This window comes from Dromiciops gliroides, chromosome 2 (assembly GCF_019393635.1).
Source record: "Dromiciops gliroides isolate mDroGli1 chromosome 2, mDroGli1.pri, whole genome shotgun sequence".
NCBI lineage: Eukaryota > Metazoa > Chordata > Mammalia > Microbiotheria > Microbiotheriidae > Dromiciops > Dromiciops gliroides.
Genome location: NC_057862.1, coordinates 110113895 through 110131326, shown reverse-complemented (window position 1 = coordinate 110131326; position 17432 = coordinate 110113895). Strand labels below are relative to the sequence as shown.

At 47.8% G+C, this 17432-nt stretch overlaps 1 protein-coding gene and 1 long non-coding RNA gene across 4 annotated transcripts in view; one reads left to right on the top strand and one right to left on the bottom strand.

Annotated features, from left to right (window-relative positions):
- The window catches only part of SUFU (SUFU negative regulator of hedgehog signaling), a 149044-nt gene extending 138169 nt beyond the window's left edge, over positions 1-10875 (top strand). For all 3 annotated transcript variants that reach the window (XM_043981733.1, XM_043981732.1, XM_043981731.1), the window contains exons 11-12: positions 3988-4056; positions 6816-10875. In XM_043981733.1, the coding sequence (XP_043837668.1) occupies positions 3988-4056; positions 6816-6965 (219 nt within the window). In that variant the 3' untranslated portion in view covers positions 6966-10875. The remainder of the gene's footprint in view (positions 1-3987; positions 4057-6815) is intronic.
- On the bottom strand, positions 6349-17102 carry LOC122739983. The gene is made up of 2 exons (XR_006354700.1): positions 16986-17102; positions 6349-6999 (listed from the first exon to the last, which is right to left on the bottom strand). It is a non-coding gene; the product is annotated as an uncharacterized LOC122739983 (long non-coding RNA).
- Positions 17103-17432: the final 330 nt, after the last annotated feature.

Genomic DNA, 17432 nt, shown 5'->3' with positions numbered 1-17432 from the left:
TCTCACTGGTCTCCCTGACTACTGATAGTCATATTACCCTCTTTCTCTTTCCTTAGTATTCTAGTGCAATGCTATTCCAGGAAACTCTCTGACCACGGTCCTTCTCATCAGAAATCCTGTATAGAGGGGGAGTAACCCTAGTCTGACTAAGCAGAAGTAATCACACCTAATTGGGGTTGAGGCACACTGTTGCATATGCTAGCATTTGTCTGAAAAGACAGAGCTAGAAGTGTCAAGATGTGAACATGACCTTTGCGCCACCCACTTGGTCTGATGATGTTGATGTCTGGGGCAGGGATTGTGAAGAAACTAGGGGGTTTTACGGAAATGGCAGGCTTAGAAAGCATGAGGAAGCTTTAGAGCAAAAAGAGCTCATGTGAGGCTGACCAAGAAAAGAGCCTATGTGCCTAGAAAGGGGCCGGTTTAGTTCGGGATAGTCTGCTGTTCAGGGACCCCTACAGGTCATTAAGTAGGTCCTTGTGAGGAGAACAGTTTCAGGCTGAAACAAGTAGGGCCCAAGGGACAGCTAGGTGGAGCAGTGGATAAAGCACTGGCCCTGGATTCAGGAGTACCTAAATTCAAACCCAGTCTCAGACACTTGATGCTTACTAGCTGTGTGACCCTGTGCAAGTCACTTAATCCTCATTGCCCCAACCAAAAAAAAAGAAAGAAAGAAAGAAAGAAACAAGTGAGGCCAGAGAGAAAAGCAATAATGACTGTCCAAGAAGTCTTCTGTTAAAGGATAGCCTTGGTTGAGTTTTTGTCATAGACTCATTCGATGGGGTTCCTTCTTTGTGTCAGTCTCCACAGAAGGCCAGCATTTCCCTCCAAAGTATGATGAAGGGGCAGCTAGGTGGCGCAGTGGATAGAGCACTGGCCCTGGAGTCAGGAGTACCTGAGTTCAAATCCGGCCTCAGACACTTAAACACTTACTAGCTGTGTGACCCTGGACAAGTCACTTAACCCCAATTGCCTCACTAAAAAACAAACAAACAAAGAAAGTATGATGAAAATATAGTGTCTAGAATCTTGTGCCTTCTCAGTGAGTCTCTTCTGTATTCCTCTTCATCTGGGACCCACATGCCTCCTTTCTTATATCTCTCCTTACCCCCCTCCACCCTTCCTTCCCTATTTCTCCCCTTTATGCCACATCCTGACTTCCTCTACTATTTCACTTCTGGTGATCCACCTTAAGGTGGAATCTGGACATTTTAGAACCTCCTGGGAAAATCTTCCTTTTGGGTTTTCCCATCCTATCTTCCAGATCTTTCTTTTAAGATGTGCCCTTTATCTCCTGTACTGTATTATCATGAACATATCTTAAGCCACTGTCCTTACATCCCAAAGTCAGGGGTCACTTCATCCAACTTAGCATTTAAGCTTTCTCTTTTCCAACCCTCCATTCCTTTGTTGGGGAGATTCATATTTCCTCTCCAGCCCTGGCTCAGCCAGCCTGATTCTCCTATGGTGAAGGACACTATGTCAGTCATACCACTCTGATCCCCTTTGCATTTTCTTCACCTTCATTCTGAAGTAGTCCTTTTGTGTCCATATCTGAATTAATTTCAGATATAGGGCTTCACTTCTTCCCTAATGTCCTATCAGAAAGCAGCCATATACTTCAATCTATGAAGTACCAGGAGGAGCAAGTCAGAAGTATAGAACATGATTGCTGCTCCCTCTCTTCCCCCTAAGGAGCTTCACAATTAGCCAAAGTAACTAACAGGACGAATATATAAGAACATACTTATAATGTGTAATGTAAGATCATATGTGCTTCATTGCTAGATTCTGTGATATAGGTCATGATTAGTGTAGGAAGTCAGAGAAGAGAGACATCAATGAGGGCTGAAGTCATCAGGGGAGGCTTCCTGGAGAAGACAGCATTTAAGCCAAACCTTGAAGGATGTGCAAGTTTGAGGTAATAACATAAATGCAGGCATGGTGAAGGGAATAAGCACGGCATAGCCACGTACAAGAGACTGGCCTGAAGAGAACAATGTACACTTTAGTAAGTGATAGAAATGAAAGTAGACTTGATGTGGTAGAAAGTAGTGAGCCATCCCAGGGTTTGATGTGATCAGAGCAATACTTTATTTTTGAATAATATTTTCCCAATTACACATAAAAAACAATTTTTAACATTCATTTTTTTAAAGTTTGAGTTCCAAATTCTCTCTTTCCCTCCTTCTTTTCCACCCTCCCTGAGATGGTAAGCAATTTGATAGAGAGGATACATGTACAATCATGCAAAACATTGTGAAGAAAAAACAGACCCAAAAAATTAAAAAGAGAAAAAGAGCATGCTTTAATCTGCATTCAGACTCCATCATTTCTTCCTCTGGAGGGAGATAGTATTTTTCACCATATGTCCTCTGGAATTGTCTTGGATCATTGTATTGCCGAGAATAGCTAAGTCATTCACAGTTGATCATATTGCTATTACTGTATAGAATGATCTGGATCTGCTCATTTCACTCAGTTTCAGTTCATGTAAGAGTCTCCAGGTTTTTCTGAAATCTGCCTGCTCATCTTTTCTTATAGCACAATAGTATTCTGTTACATTCATACACCAAAACTTGTTCAGCCATTCCTCATTTGATGGGCATCCCCTCAATTTCTAGGTTTTCGCCACCCCAAAAGGAGCTGCAGAGTGATACTTTAGAAAAAATCAGGGGCAGCTAGGTGAGCAGTGGATAGAGCACTGGCCCTGGATTCAGGAGGACCTGAGTTCAAATCCGACCTCAGACACTTAATACTTATTAGCTGTGTGACCCTGGGCAAGTCATTTAACCCCAATTGCCTCACCAAAAAACACAACCCCCCCCAAAAAAAAAAGAAAAAATTATTAGTAGCTTTTGTAGAATGAACTAGAGAAAGACACTAGAGGCAGGTATAGCATCAAGAAGGCTGTACAATCTGTGGTCCTTGACCAGGGTGGTAGCAATGGGAACAGAGATAAGGGGAGGGGGGGATTTGTACAAGGAATATTTATATGGGGAAAAAACAACCTGAGGACTGACTAGATGTGATAGATGGAGAGGGAGGAGTACCAGATAACCTGGATATTGATGGTCTCTGTGCCTAGTAGATGGAAGTGCCTTGGATAGAGTCAGAGAAGTCAGAAGACTACAGCTTGGCAGCATACGAGAAGGACTGGGCAAAAATCCTATGATTTAGAACTGGAAGGAACCTTCGAGATCACCAGGGCTTTGATAATGACTCACAGAACCACAGGGTTAGAAGGTTACCTCAAAGATTCCATAACTCCAGCCTGTATCAGAATCCATGACCCCCAGCAAGCTGTCATTCTGCCTCTGCTAAAGTACTCCCTCCTATGAGCCCAGAAAGGAGGACTGGGAGACAAGGTGGGGCCTCTAGAGGCAGGAGGGGGCTTGTAGATCTGTTTCCAGTAACTGCATCAAGTAGTGTAGGTAGCCTAAAGAACCAAAAATCTCCTCCCCCCAATTTTTTTCCCTTTTTTATTTTTGTTGAGGGGCAATGTGGGTTAAGTGACTTGCCCAGGTCACACAGCTCAGTAAATGTAAGTGAATCAGATCAGATTTGTAACTCAAGTACTCCTGAATCCAGGACCAGTGCTTTATCCACTGCTTCACCTAGCTGCCCCTCTTCCCCTATATTTCAAACTGCAATCCCAGAACTAGCACTAGCAAGTACAGGCCAGTGACTGGAAAAACCAGCTTGTGTCTGGTCCTGCTAGGTCTCCCCTTCTCCCATTGCCATCGTTCTCCACAGTCTCCTTTCATTCTCCCTGCACCCAACCCCCCATTAGTACATTTGTGAAAGGGTGGGGGCAGGAGGAGCACAGGCAGGTCTTGCAAAGGAAAAGGGGAACCACAAGTGAGAGGCCTCAAACTGAAGAAATGGATTCAGATCTTCTCTGTGGGCAAAAGAAGAGAGTCTGCAACCAACAATTAGATAAAGCCCTGAGTATAAAAGCATAAACTCCTGTATCTCTGTTTCCAGATTCTGTTGACTGAAGAATTTGTAGAAAGAATGCTGAGAAGACTTAGAAGATTGACTTCTCCAGAGGAAGTAAGCCTATTTGTATCAATCTATGAAAGCTTAGCCAGTCTTGGGGTGGGGAAAATGGGGATGGGGTGTTAGTTAAATGGCTTTCATTTTTTTTCTGATCTTCCCCATCCCCCACTCCCACCCCTCAGCCACCCCCACCCCCCCATAGTCAGCCCCAGGCCACTGCAAGGATGCCTGCAAATTGTCTAAGTTTCCAGCCCCCATTGAAAAGCCAGACCAGCCTTTCATGCTGCTCCTCACTCTCTTCCAGCCCCTGCTGTTAACTGGCCGATTGTGAACAGAAAGCACGTGTTTGTTGCCAGATAGTATTCCATTTGGAAATACACTGGTGGGCTGCTAGGGGACTCTCACTTTTTCTGTCAGAATGTGCACCTATTGGTTACTTTCATTATTACCTCCCTTCCTCCATGAGTTCTCCCCACTTTTTTTGGTCTCTACCAACCTGTGCCCCCAGAACCCTCGGAAGAGGCCAATGTCTGGGGCTGGGGCCTGTTCCTCTGGGACTCCACACCTATTACCACAGAAGGGCCCATAATCCTTTTCTTTTTCTCCTTCAGCTTTCTCTGTGTTCTCATTTGGAGAAACTTACCTCATCTTGAAAGTCCCTTCCCACCCTCCCTCCCTTCCTCTAGTCTCTCCCCTCCTACTGAAAAGTACCTCTGAGGGATTTGGTTCTCTGTTTGCCTTAATGCCCAGGTTAACATCCCATTAGGGAGCTGGAACAACATGCCCTGAGAATGCTGCTTGTCTGTCCCCCAGCATCTAAGCAAAATCCTTCCTAACCAAGCCCTCCCTAATTGGGATCTTAGTGAAGCAAAACTCTTAGAGTCACCTTTCCTTGAGACTCAGGTCCCAGCCTAGGCTCCAGAGCTAAGGCAAGGCTAGGTATCTGCTAGAATCAGAGTTTCCTTTCCCACGTCTAAGGCCCAAGCACAGCCTGACAGGCCCCTTCTTCCTACAATATTCTGTCTATGACAAGTTGCTGGGGTTCACCCAGGTCCTGGAGAGGTCCCATAGCTCTCCATACAGGACTTTTGATCCTTGTTTTAGGTAATTGGGAAATCCCCAAGGCTACTGTTTTACAGATAATACAATACAACAGTGGCCTCCCTCTACCCCAGGGATACACTCATTTCAAGTGAGTCTGTTCTTATTTTTTACATATACACAAGGTCATCATTCTAGGCACTCAGCATAGGCCACTGCTCCAGGGTTGTCCATTCAAAGAGACCAACAGACAGCTGCCAGAAACATTTCTGGACAAGCACTCAGACGCTCATGTTCATGCACAAACTCACTCATACGGTGGCACCAGGCCAAACTTTAGCTTTGAGGGTGGGTGCTGGGTGTTGGGAAAAGGAGAATGTGATGGTATGGAGAGGAGAAAAGGGAGCCAGAGGGAGCTCAGGAAAGTAGGTCACCAAAAATAACCCTGACCAGAGTCTTCCCCTACACCCTGCCTCCTTTCTCTCACCTTCCCCTCACTACTCTCCCACACTCACCAGTGACATGGGCCTCCTTAATCTAATTAAGGAACAGGAATGAGCAAGAAGCTTCACATTCACATCTTCCAACCCCAGAAACGGGCAAGCTGAACCCCTACCGGTCCTTGTCTCTTTTTATTCCTAACAATTACTTGAAGTTCCTTGAGGATCATAAGACACACATAGGGCCAATCTGTGATGTTATGTGAAGTTTCCTGAAGAATACAATGTGCCCTGTTTTGGGGGAAGCCTCTGTTTAAAGGAAGAAATGGCCTTATCCTTTCATTTCTAAGAGATAATTGTTGGGCCAAGTAACAGAAAGGATTTCAGTGTAACTTGAAAGGTGAAGAGAAAGCTATAAGCCCTTTCCTTCACAAGCACAGCTAGACTCTTGGGACCTTTAACACCTCCTCCCAGACCTTTATGGGAAGGGAAGGCAGGCCAGAGGGAGCAGGCCCTTAGGAAGGAAGCCAGGGATTTTTCTTCTTTGGAGACCTTTTTCAATCATATGTAACAAAGGCATAAGAATCAGCTTTAGGAATCTCCTTTTTACATTTGCAAAAACTACTATAGCCAGGAAGGCCAAGACCCTAACATCTGGATGCTTCTAAGCCCCGAACTCTGATGGGAATTTCAAGCCTTTGGCAAGAGCAGGCCCAAAGAAGTGAGATACAGGTGGTAAGGAAAGGTTAGGAAACTTGCCTGCCCAAAGGAATGGTCTTGCGAATCCTAGAATTTTGATGTACGAGAACTTCTCCTTAGGCTTAGGTTGGAGGCTGGGTTACCGATTGGGAAAAGCTAAAGACACTTTTGGAATAATCAACCCCTTCATTTTGCACATGAGAAAACCATGGTTCAGAGATAGGAAGTAAGTCATCCAAGATCACCGCATCAGTCAGGCCGAGGTCACATCAGGAGTACTGAGAACCCAGGTCTCCCAGTCCTTTGTTCAGTGTCCTTTTTTCTCACACCAGGCAGAGGAAAAAGCTGGGTGGAAGAGCGAGCACCTTCACTCCAGCCACATGCTTTTGTTCTGGAGTTTGAAGTTGAAGATCTTGGTCCCAGCGGCTGTTCTGTCCTCTCCCCATTTCTGCTCCTGAGTGCCCCCCCCTCCTCCACTGGGAGGGTGTGCGTGTGCGGTGTGTGTGTGTGCGCTGCGCGCGCACTGCAAGTGTAGTTTGGTTCAGTTTGGTCTTTACTTGGACCCCAGAAAGAGCAGCGTGAGCGCTACCAGGTGTGTGTGCTGTGTTTAGCTGCTTCTGTTTCTCATTCCAGTTCAAACTTCCCAAGGAGTACAGCTGGCCAGAAAAGAAACTGAAAGTGTCCATTTTGCCAGACGTTGTGTTGGACAGCCCGGCTGCACTAGCCCTGGATTCGTCCCCTTCCTTCAGACGACCACGAGAGCCCGGCCTAGCTCCCAAGTGACTCAACAGTGTAATGATTGCAGTAAAAACGATTCCTGCAAATAAAAGGAAAAGAGAGAGAGGATTACTGCACAGCCACTGCAGCCCACAATGGGTGCGTACACATGGGCCTGGCCCCGGCTCCCCTCCACCTCCCTCTTATCTGGGGGCCAGGCCACTCCAGGCCCATTAGGATTGAAATTGAGACCATGTTCCAGCCCAGCTCAGTTCAGGTCCCCCCCCAGACCAGATGAGCAGCTGATGGCTCCTCATTCCACCTCTGGTTCTGGTTTGGGATATGGTTCTAGGACCCTTGACTTTCCCACAAGCTGTCTGAACTCCACTCCTCTATGCTTGCCCACTTCTGCAGGTCTGGGGAAGAGCCCTAGACCCACGGATTAAATGTGCTGGCTCCTCCTGACTCTGGAAACCTTTTGTTAGTCAAATTCCTCCTGGCTACAGAACAATTCCTCCGAGTGTGTTTGGGTTTTTTGTTTTGGTTTTCCTGTTTTATTTTTTAGAAACCATCTGGTATTTAATTGCTCCACAGAGGTGTCTAGAAGCTGTCGTGCATTCTGTTTTTGTTTTAAATGGAACTTGAACTTTGTTCTCTTGGAAAAGGGCAGGGGATACCTGGCCTTTCCCCCTCCCACCCCCCAGCCATGTCACTAGAAGGTGCTTAGTGTTTGCCTGCCAATGAATAGCTATTCTAGGGCTTTTTGGACTGAAGGACTTTTCTTCACCAGCTCACAAGGCATTTTGGCTCCATTGGAAGGGTGTTCAGAAGTAGGAGACATCTAGGTAGGACATGGGTGAAGCTGTATCTCAGGAGACCTGAGACCCCCTATCGTGATACCAGGCCCTGGCCCAATCCTTACTGGGAAAGGCTGTGTTCTGTGCCAGGTGGGTTGGGCTCTCAAAGCCTTGGGGAGCCCCTTGGCCTGGAAACGGCGCCTGTGAGGCGTGAGGATTGCAGCCAGCACTGCCCAGACTCCTGGAAACTTGGAGAAGAGATGGGCCTCGCCTTCTCAGTGGGCTTCTCACTCTAACTGGGCCAGCCTAGGCGAGGGAGAGTCTCAGCCCCTGCAGGCACCTCCCCCACCTCCAGCTTAGCTCAGGGTTTGTGTGACCTTTTAGGTCCCCATTCTCTCTCCTCCCTCCTTTCTGATCTCATCTTCCCTCAGTCCCCCACAGCTCCAGGCTCTAGGAATTTCTAGTTTATTAAAAGCTGAAAAATAAACTTCCAACATCTGTCTTGTTATCATTTTGCAACAGCACATTCCACCTCCTCTCCTTCCTAAATTCATTTATTTCCTTTATTTGTTCCTCTTTCTCATCTCTCCCCCCAGACCTCTGTCTTCTCCTGTACTTTTTCCCTTTGCCCCTGCATCTCAGGCCTTTCTCTCTGGCCTCCTCTACATTTCTGGCTTCTTTCCCACTAACATCCTCTGACTTTATTCTGTATCTCTAGGCTTTTTTCCTGAACTTCTGTCCCTCTCCCCCTAAATCTCTGGCTTCTCCCCCTGCATTTCTGGCCATTCTCCCACTAACATATTTTTGACTTCTCGTGTCCCTGGCCTCTATCTTCCTGCATCTCTGACTTCTTTCCCCCTATATCTCTAGTCCCTCCTTCCATTCCTCCCTCCCTTTATCTCTGACTTCTCATCACAAGTCCTTTCTCTCTCTCCTGTCACTCCCCAAGTCCCTAACTTCTTATCCTCACATAACCTCCCGCATTAGGACACCCCACCATCACCTCCAAGGATGATAACCCAATTCTGGCCTCCCAAGGCCTCCTTTAGGTTTCCTCCCACCTCAGACCTGAATGTAGTTGCTTTATTTCCGGCACCTTCCAAGACACATCTCCATAATAAGAGAAACATGTCATGGACCATGCCATCGATTACAGTTCACAGAAAGCTGGCACAAGAGACAACCCCTCTGATGCCCAGGAAAAGAATTGCCCTGAGCACTTCTCTAGGGAATTGAAGGATGAAGATTGGTGCCAAAGAGCAGAGAAAGAAGCTTGACATGAAGTAGTGTCCAAGAACCCCAACCCTTTCCTAACAGTCCCCAGAGTGGTTATGGTCTAGTCCGAGTTCAAGACATGTTCTTGTGGACTATTGATGAACCTTAGACGTCCTTCTCTGGACTTCCCACGCACAGCTTCCACTCAGGCCTAGGGATTCTTGAGAATGAACTTCATCTTTCACTCATGAAAAATGTGGGTGTTGCAGTTGCAGGCCCCCAATTCCCAAATTCCCCAGCAAGGTTCCATCTTCATCCCATGTTGCTGTTGGCATCACAGGACCCAGGTGGACGGTTACCGCATTGTTGTCTCTGACTCCAGCAGTCTGCTTTGGTCTTCTCAGGAGGATTTTTCCAGGAAGAAATCTTTAGCCTTAGCCCTGAGTTGTTTCCAATTCATCTCCTTTTAAAATCTTCCACTTCTCTGCCTCATGGAGGGAGAAGAAAGGTGCTGCCAGCCCAATCAGTCACTGCTCTCTAAGCTCTAGACAGAGGTCTCCTTGCCTCCTCCACCCCACAATCCTTTCCACCTGCCCATATTTTTAATCTGGTTTGTTGTCTAAGCCAGTTTCCCTTGGTGCCAAAAGCACCAGGTTACTACTGCATGAGGAAGTCTGGGTTTAATGAGTTGATTGTCAGCATCAGGGACCTGGATAGTGCTGTGTGATGGGGAGGTGGCATGGAAGAAAACACATTGGCCAGAAAGCCTGTGACCATAGACACATCTTCCCCCTCCTGTCCTAAGAACAGTTCCTCCCAGGCCCAGGACTTCATGTCTCTTTTCCAAAGTACTTTCCATCCATCGCTGTGCATGTGCATGCTGTCTCCATATTGGCTCTGGTCTCTCCCTGGGTGCAAGTTGGAAAGGAACTACAAGTGAGGTGATCTCCATGGTTTTCCTGTTCAGGATACCCAGAAGGAGTGGAGAAGGGATCATCGCTGTGCTCTTTACTGACCCAGCTTTCCCTTGGACTCGGTAGACTCATTCTCCAGACAGAAATTCTCAGGAACTTGTATCCTGGACTGACTATCCACTCTTTTCCTACTTTGAACTCTTCCAGCTCCAAGGGAGGATCCTCCCTTCCCTAGAGCAGCTGATTATTCAGTGGTCCCACTTTGGACCATTTTTCTCTCCCATAACCCCCTCCTGTCTCGGATTCTATGGTAGCCTCTTTAAGAAGGGGAAGCTTCCCAGTATGTACAGTCCTGATTGGCTATCTGGTTGGATAACAGTAAAGCCTTATAGGACACAGAAGCTTTCAGAATCCTGGGCAGTGCTTGTCATTGTCACTTATCACTTCTGGGCAGCCAGCTACCCCTTAGAGGCTAAAGAATTGCTCACATCCATTTCTCTGAGTCAGAGTGTAGGAATCCAACCATGGTCATTCTCCATCTTGAGAACGCTCTGGTCTTGTCTCTTTCCAAAGGGGTGGCCCAAGGAATAAAATGAGAGGAGTAGGGAGAGATCTCAGGGATCTGAAAAGGCTAGAGCCCTTTTTGAGAAGAGACAGACCTAAGACTGTTTGGCCTGAATTTTGAAGTTTTGTGGAGAGCTGAACTCTTGACACTCTACTGTGAGAGAGTCCCCCCTTCTCTGCTTTTTAACTAGACTCTTTTCCTCTCTGCCTGAGAGGGCCTTATGCCCAAAGGGAAGTGCTAAGTCCTGCCTTGGGTCAGAATACTGTAACTCAACTTCTCATTTTGTTACAAAAACCTGAGAGCTGCTTTGAGCAGACCTTTTTTAATCTTTTGTACTAGTTTCTATTGTCAGTGGTGACTTGGTTCCTGGGCACTGTGGCAGGCCAGGACTTTTGTAAGAATTTTTTCAGTGACTCACTGAAACCGTTTCCTTCCCACCCCCTCTCCCTCAATGTAATCTAAGTGCATTAAACATGTTTGCAGAACTACCCTTGTCTTGTGCTGCTTTCTGTCTGGGCAGGGGTGCAACGGAAGCCATGCCAGAACGTAGTTTTTGACATCCCTGGGGATTGGTAGGTGGCTCCACCATGTCCCTGAGCTGTGGAATAGTAGTGCTGAGGATGACCCTGAGAGGCAGTGGAAAGCCCCCCTCAGGGCCTTGTTGGGATTTGGAAAGGAGCAGGGACAGTATTACTCAGCTGATTGTTTTTCTGTCACACAAAATCATTATTTGTCCAGATCCCAACTCAGTGCTCATAAATTCCTATAAGGTCATGGAGGGGGAGACTGGAGAGGAATGGGGAGCCGAACCTCTCTGCCCAAGCCCAATCCTGGAAGAAAAGCCCCATCCAAAGCAAGGGGCTGGGAATGATGAGAAAAACATCAAGGGAGGGTCGGTACCAAGTGGGCCTTTTCACAGGAAGTCCTATTCCCACCCAAAGTGCCCAAAGGTGGGAGGTGGGAAGAAGCCCCATGAGAAGGAGGATGGGAGATCTGGCCTTAGTCTTAAGGGTAGAGATGATTTGTCCCTTTGCAGAAAGGGACTCCTTTGGAAAGTAGTCACCCTCCAGGGTCAGTTGGGCTCCCTCCCTCCTCTGCGACCTTCGTTCTGGGTGTGTCCTTCATTGGCTACCCTAGTGTCTGCCCTCCATCTCCTCAGTGAGAAGCCAATTTAGAAGAAAGGACTGGCTGCTCATAAGCTTTTTTTGTAGCCAAGACTCATTTTAGTCCCAGGAACCCTGTCTTGGTAATTGTCCGGTTCTGTCTCTCCCTCCTTATTAGGGGTGGGAGTGGAGGAAGGCTAAAGGAGTCTCAGCATCCTTCGTTTATCCTTCCGGGGGAGGGTGATATGTGAACAGTGGGGGCAGAGCCCCAAGCTGCTGCAGCAGCCCCCCCCACTCTGGTTACATGGCATCCAGGACTTTTCTTACCATACCAGCACCCTATGGTTTGGATGGGGAAACAGGTCTTCAGGTATCTGGTACCTTGAACCCAGGAGTCCCATCTTTTATTCCTCAGAGCTCTCTGTGTTTAAGGTGGACTCAAACAGAAAAAGGACAGGGTTTCTGTCCCTACTTTCTGGCCTCTGAAGTCCCCTATGTAAGAGACATCCAAGGGGGAGTCTTCTGCTGTGCTGGGGCACAGGTGATGATAGGTTGATTTAACCAACTGCTTCTGAAGCAATCCCTCACTCTTTGTTTATTGTCACCCTTCAAGGATCTGACCATATTATGGGGGGAGGCAGGGTTGCTTCCCCAGAATCAGACCTGTACCTCCCCCTCTACCCATGACCTGCTGATGAACTCCAGCAGGCAGACCAGCTCCAGGAGCTGCTGGGCAGGTCCCTGGCTGGGGCCCCTCAACCCCTCAGGCAGCAGGAGGAAGGGAATGGGGAGGGACTAGGTCCAGGACTGAATTTAAAGTGAATACTTCTGGGACCTCCCAGGCCCCCAGAATCACCCCCAGAAAACCAAGCATGCCCTTCCCCAGCATCCTCTCAAGACTCCCTCAAAGCAGGGCAGGTTCAGAGGGCGACAATGCCTGTTTCTGTGGGCTGTGTTGCCCTTCCACGTCAGATTCTTGGCACAAGTATGGGGCTGACAGTTTAGGCTAGGGTGATGGGAGGGAAAGGGGGAGGGGGGTGCACGCTCTGCTCTGACTCAGAGCTAAGCTGGATTGTCTCTGGCAAGGCTCGAGGAGGGAGGACAGGTGGGTGTCTGGCCCTGAGCACAGCCCCCCTCCCAACCTCAGTCTTTCAGGGGAAGGCACCCCAGGGTGGGTGGAAAGCTAGTCCCATCAGGTTTGGGGCCCCCATTGGCTTTGATGTCTCCTCTTGAAGATCCTGAACCTCATACATTCCTTAAGGTGCCAAGGGGGCTTAGAGCCTCCCAGAGCTGTAGGGCGGGGGCATGAGGAGAGATTTGCCAAACTGGCCTGACCAGAAGGAGAATGTGAGCGGAAAATGAGTCAGCTGGGTCCAGCTGGGACTGGGGCAGCTGCAGCAGCTGTGGCTAAGCAGGGAGAAGAACAGCCGGGTGGGCTGGGACTGAATGATTTACTGCAGGGGCAAATGTCCCTGGAGAAAGAAGGGGGGGGAATCTCAGGAAACTGCAAGGGCAGGTAAAGGCAGAGCATGAGAGAGAGATGGCCCCTGAAAACTGAAAAGGGGGCGGATGTCCGTCCTCACCTCTGCCCCAAGAAAAGCAAAAGATCCATAGGCCCCTTCCTGACTAAGGCCCGGGTCCCCTTACCCTATGAGAGGGAATCACAGGAGGTGAGAGTCAAAGAAACCTTTCTTGGGGCGGCTGGCTGGCTGAGTCAGGCCCCTAGATTAGTTAATTGTTGGTGGAAGGCTCCTTCAAATGGCAAAACAGGCATGCCTGCCTCCTAAAATTAGGGGTGGAGGTGGGAACAGGGGTGGGGAAGGGTGGTGGTTTTTGGGGTCGGGAAACCTCGGGCTTGATTCCAAGTCTGGCATTTAATTCTTTTGTCTCATCTTGGATAAGTCCTTTAACCTGTGGTCAGCTTCTTGTCTCCTCTACAAAATAGAATTGAACTAGATGGCCTCTGGGGCAGCTAGGTGGTGAAGTGGATAGAGCACTGGCCCTGGAGTCAGGAGGACCTGAATTCAAATCCAGCCTCAGACACTTACACTTACTAGCTGTGTGACTCTGGGCAAGTCACTTAACCCCAATTGCCTCACTTAAAAAAAAAAAAAAAAAGAACTAGATGGCCTCTGAGGTCTGTCTACCTCAACTTAGAACACTATAAATATTTTAATAACAGGTATCAGCATATAATTTTTATCCAGGCAGAAGACTCCCCCTTGGATGTCTCTTACATAGGGGACTTCAGAGGCCAGAAAGTAGGGACAGAAACCCTGTCCTTTTTCTGTTTGAGTCCACCTTAAACACAGAGAGCTCTGAGGAATAAAAGATGGGACTCCTGGGTTCAAGGTACCAGATACCTGAAGACCTGTTTCCCCATCCAAACCATAGGGTGCTGGTATGGTAAGAAAAGTCCTGGATGCCATGTAACCAGAGTGGGGGGGGGGCTCTTTCAATAAGAATCCCCAAGTCTTTACCCTAGAGTCTACATTCTTTGCTTAAGCAATCTAGTACTGGGCTCAAAAACAGAATGCGCTTACTAGTGATGACCTATCCAGAGATGGAAGAATGGATTAGACAACCTCTCAAGGTCCCATTCAGCCTCGAGAGCTGGACACCATTATTCTTCTAACCACAGGGTCTTCAGGATATGGAACTGGGGTTGGGGAAGAAAAACCGGCTTAAGACATTTTCCTGAGCAGCTGCTGTGCCTGGGCTTGTTGGTGCTCAGCTCTGATTGTGTAAAGATAGAGAATATCTAGGCCCTGCTCTTAGGGAGGCTGGAGAGAAGTCCTGGGGCAGAGAAATGGGGAGAGATGGGTGGAAGTCTTCCTGTAGAAGAGGAACACTGGGGACTGCACTGGATTGGGAGTCAGGAGACGAAGGTGTGTGAAGCCCTTCTCTGCTTCTAGCAACACAAATATTCATTACTTGCTTGTGGCATTCAGCAATTGTCAGGCCATGGGGAAAACTTTTTTAAAAGATTCCGATAACCCTCTTCCCCTCCACCAAAGTGTAGTCACTCTGATGCACTACCTTCCATGGGAAGCACATCGGTTACAAAACTCCAGAGTGCTAAGGTTGGAGGATAATGTTATTGATGGGGAGGAGGGCAATCAAGGAAAGCAGGTGAGTAGGGGGGCAGCTAAGTGGTGTAGTGGATAAAGCACCGGCCCTGGATTCAAGAGGACCTGAGTTCAAATGCAGCCTCAGACACTTGACACTTACTAGCTGTGTGACCCTGGGCAAGTCACTTAACCCCAATTGCCTCACCAAAAAAAAAAAAAAAAGTGAGTAGGAATTTCAATCACAAAAAGAAAGAGGAAGGTCATTCTAAGGGTAAGGAAGATGAGCAAAGGAGGGAAATACGAGTTCAGTGGGTGTTTGGGAGGCAGTTGGGCTGAGGAGTAATGTCTAGAGGGGAATAATATGAGATGAAGTTGGAAAGACAGGGTAGAGGGCCTTGAATGCCAGGCAAGAGGAGTGTGAACTTTCTTCTTGCAACCAATTAGGAAGCCACTGAAGATTTCTGAGCAGAGGAATGATGACTAGATCAGTGAATGGATTGACACTGCCAAAGGACCCATGTATACTGTTAGACTGCTGACTGCTACCAGCCAAATGAGTGATGTTAATCCTCAGCTCAAAACACTTCACTGGCTCCCTATTACCTACCAAACACGTTGAAACTCTTCTCCCTGGCTCAAAGATCTGCACATTAAAATCATTCAGGCAAGAATCTGAAGAGGATGGAAGGGGAGGGAACAAAACAATGGAATGAGGAAGATCTGAGAAGTAGGAATCTTCGAAAAGAGGGAACTTGAGAGAGATGTTTCAGAAATGGAATCAAGTCCTGGTTATTGATTAGAAGCAAAAAGAGGAGAAAAGTGGGAGGAGCAAAGATAACCCCAAGGTGAAGAGTGGTGCTACAGACAGAAACAGTGAAATCAGAAGTAGGGGTTTTTTTGGAGGGAGTGGGGGGATAAGCTTAGTTTTGGAGATGGTAAATTTGAACACTGAGACAGAGATGATGTCCTGTAGTCAGTTGGAATGTAGGTCTGGAGCTCAGGACAAGGCAAATCACTTCCTTGGGCCTCAGTTCCTCTTCTGTAAAATGAGAAGATTGTACTTGATCTCAGGTCTCTTCTAGCTTCTATGAATCCTATCATGTCCTCAAGGATTCAAGGCTGATAACTGTTAGTAGACAGTGAATGATAAGGGCCAAATGATTGGTCCATACTCATTGATGTGTGATCCAGAGCAGGGAAAGATCAGGAAAGGAAGGTTTACTAGAGGAGGTGAGATTTGAGTTGGGCTTTGAAGGAGGAGTATGATTTGGACATAAAGAAAGGAAGATAGAAGGGATTAAACCAGTTGCCAGGGGAAATTTCTAAATCTCTCGACCACCAGATCTGGAGGACCAGGTGAGAAGGTCTGTTTAGGCTAGATTGATGCAACCTCTGGAGAAAAGAGCAGCATGTATTATGGGAAGAGCAGAAGTGTCAAGAACTTTCTGGCTTCTCTGAGCATGAGACTCCACCCCCAATTTCAATAAACTAAACCCAGGGATTATGGAAACTGACTCCCTGGGAAAGCAGCTTCAGCAGCCTCTCCTGAGAGCCTGGGATACAAGGAAATAGGTTCATTAGTGTCCCTTTCTCTCCAATGAATTACTATCTCTATGCTGATGATTCTCAAATCTACCTATCCTGCTTGAAACTAAAATCACGATTTCTCCCCCCAAACCCTTCCTACCTTTTACCTTTTTCTATTACTGTTGAGAGCAGCACCACTCTCTGAGTCTCTGGCTTCAAATCTAGATGTCATCCTGACATTTCACTATCCCTCACTCTCCAATCTGTTCTCAAAGTCTGTTGGTTATCATCTTCACAACATCTCTCAAATCACCTCCCCTCTTTCCTTTGACACCGCCACCATTCTTAAGACCCTCATCACCTCACACGTAGACTACTGCCAAAGGCTGTTGGTGGGTCGACCTCACCCTAATCTAGTCTTCTATTCAGCCCCCAAAATAATTTTCCTAAAGTGCAGATTCAGTCACATCACGCCCTTACTCAATAAACTCTGGTGTTTATCACCTCCATAATTACATACAAAACCAGCTGTTTGGCGGGCACAGCCCTTCCTAGCCCTCTCCTACTTAGACCTTACTGCCCACTTGTCCTTTGGCTAAGATCCTCCATCTCTGGGCTCCAGGCATTTTCTCAGGCTGTCCCCAGTGCCTGGAATGCTCTCCGTCCTCATTTCTGCCTGTTGGCTTCCTTTAAAGTCCCAACCCCTCTCAATTCTATTGCTGTCCCTCTTATTCATTTCCTATCTATCCTGTATATAGCTTGTTTGCACGAATTTCTTGTCTTCCTCCTTAGATTGTAAACTCCTTGGGGGCAGGGACTTCTTTCCTTTTTTGTATCCCCAGCACTTCGCAGAGTCCCTGGCACATAGTAGGCACTTAATAAATGTTTACTGACCGATTCCCAACACACCAAGGCTTCTGGTCCATCCTAGACAGTCCACCGACCCTATATAGACCGAAAGGGGTCTCGGCTAGAGAACAGGATCCCAGAGAAATAGGAGTGTGTGGGTCAAGGCAGAGACACTCTCCCCCTCCCCCCCCCCCCACACACACAGAGGGAGGAGAAGGGAAAAGATCTCACACGAGGCGTGTGGGGAGAGAGGTGAAAAAGACGTCATCGGGCTTTCGGTAGAGGAGGGAGTTGGGAAGGGGAGGGGCACAGAGAGGAGGCCTGGAGGCTAGAGATTTCCCCTAGGGAGGGGGAGGAGGTGAGGGGAGGCAGCGGCGAGCGAGAAACTTCCCCCAGGGTAGGGGAAGGCGGGGTGGGGAGGAGGGAGGACAGACCCCTCCCCCCACTTGGGTAGGAGGGGGAAGGAGAGGAGGGGCCGCCCACTGAGGGAGG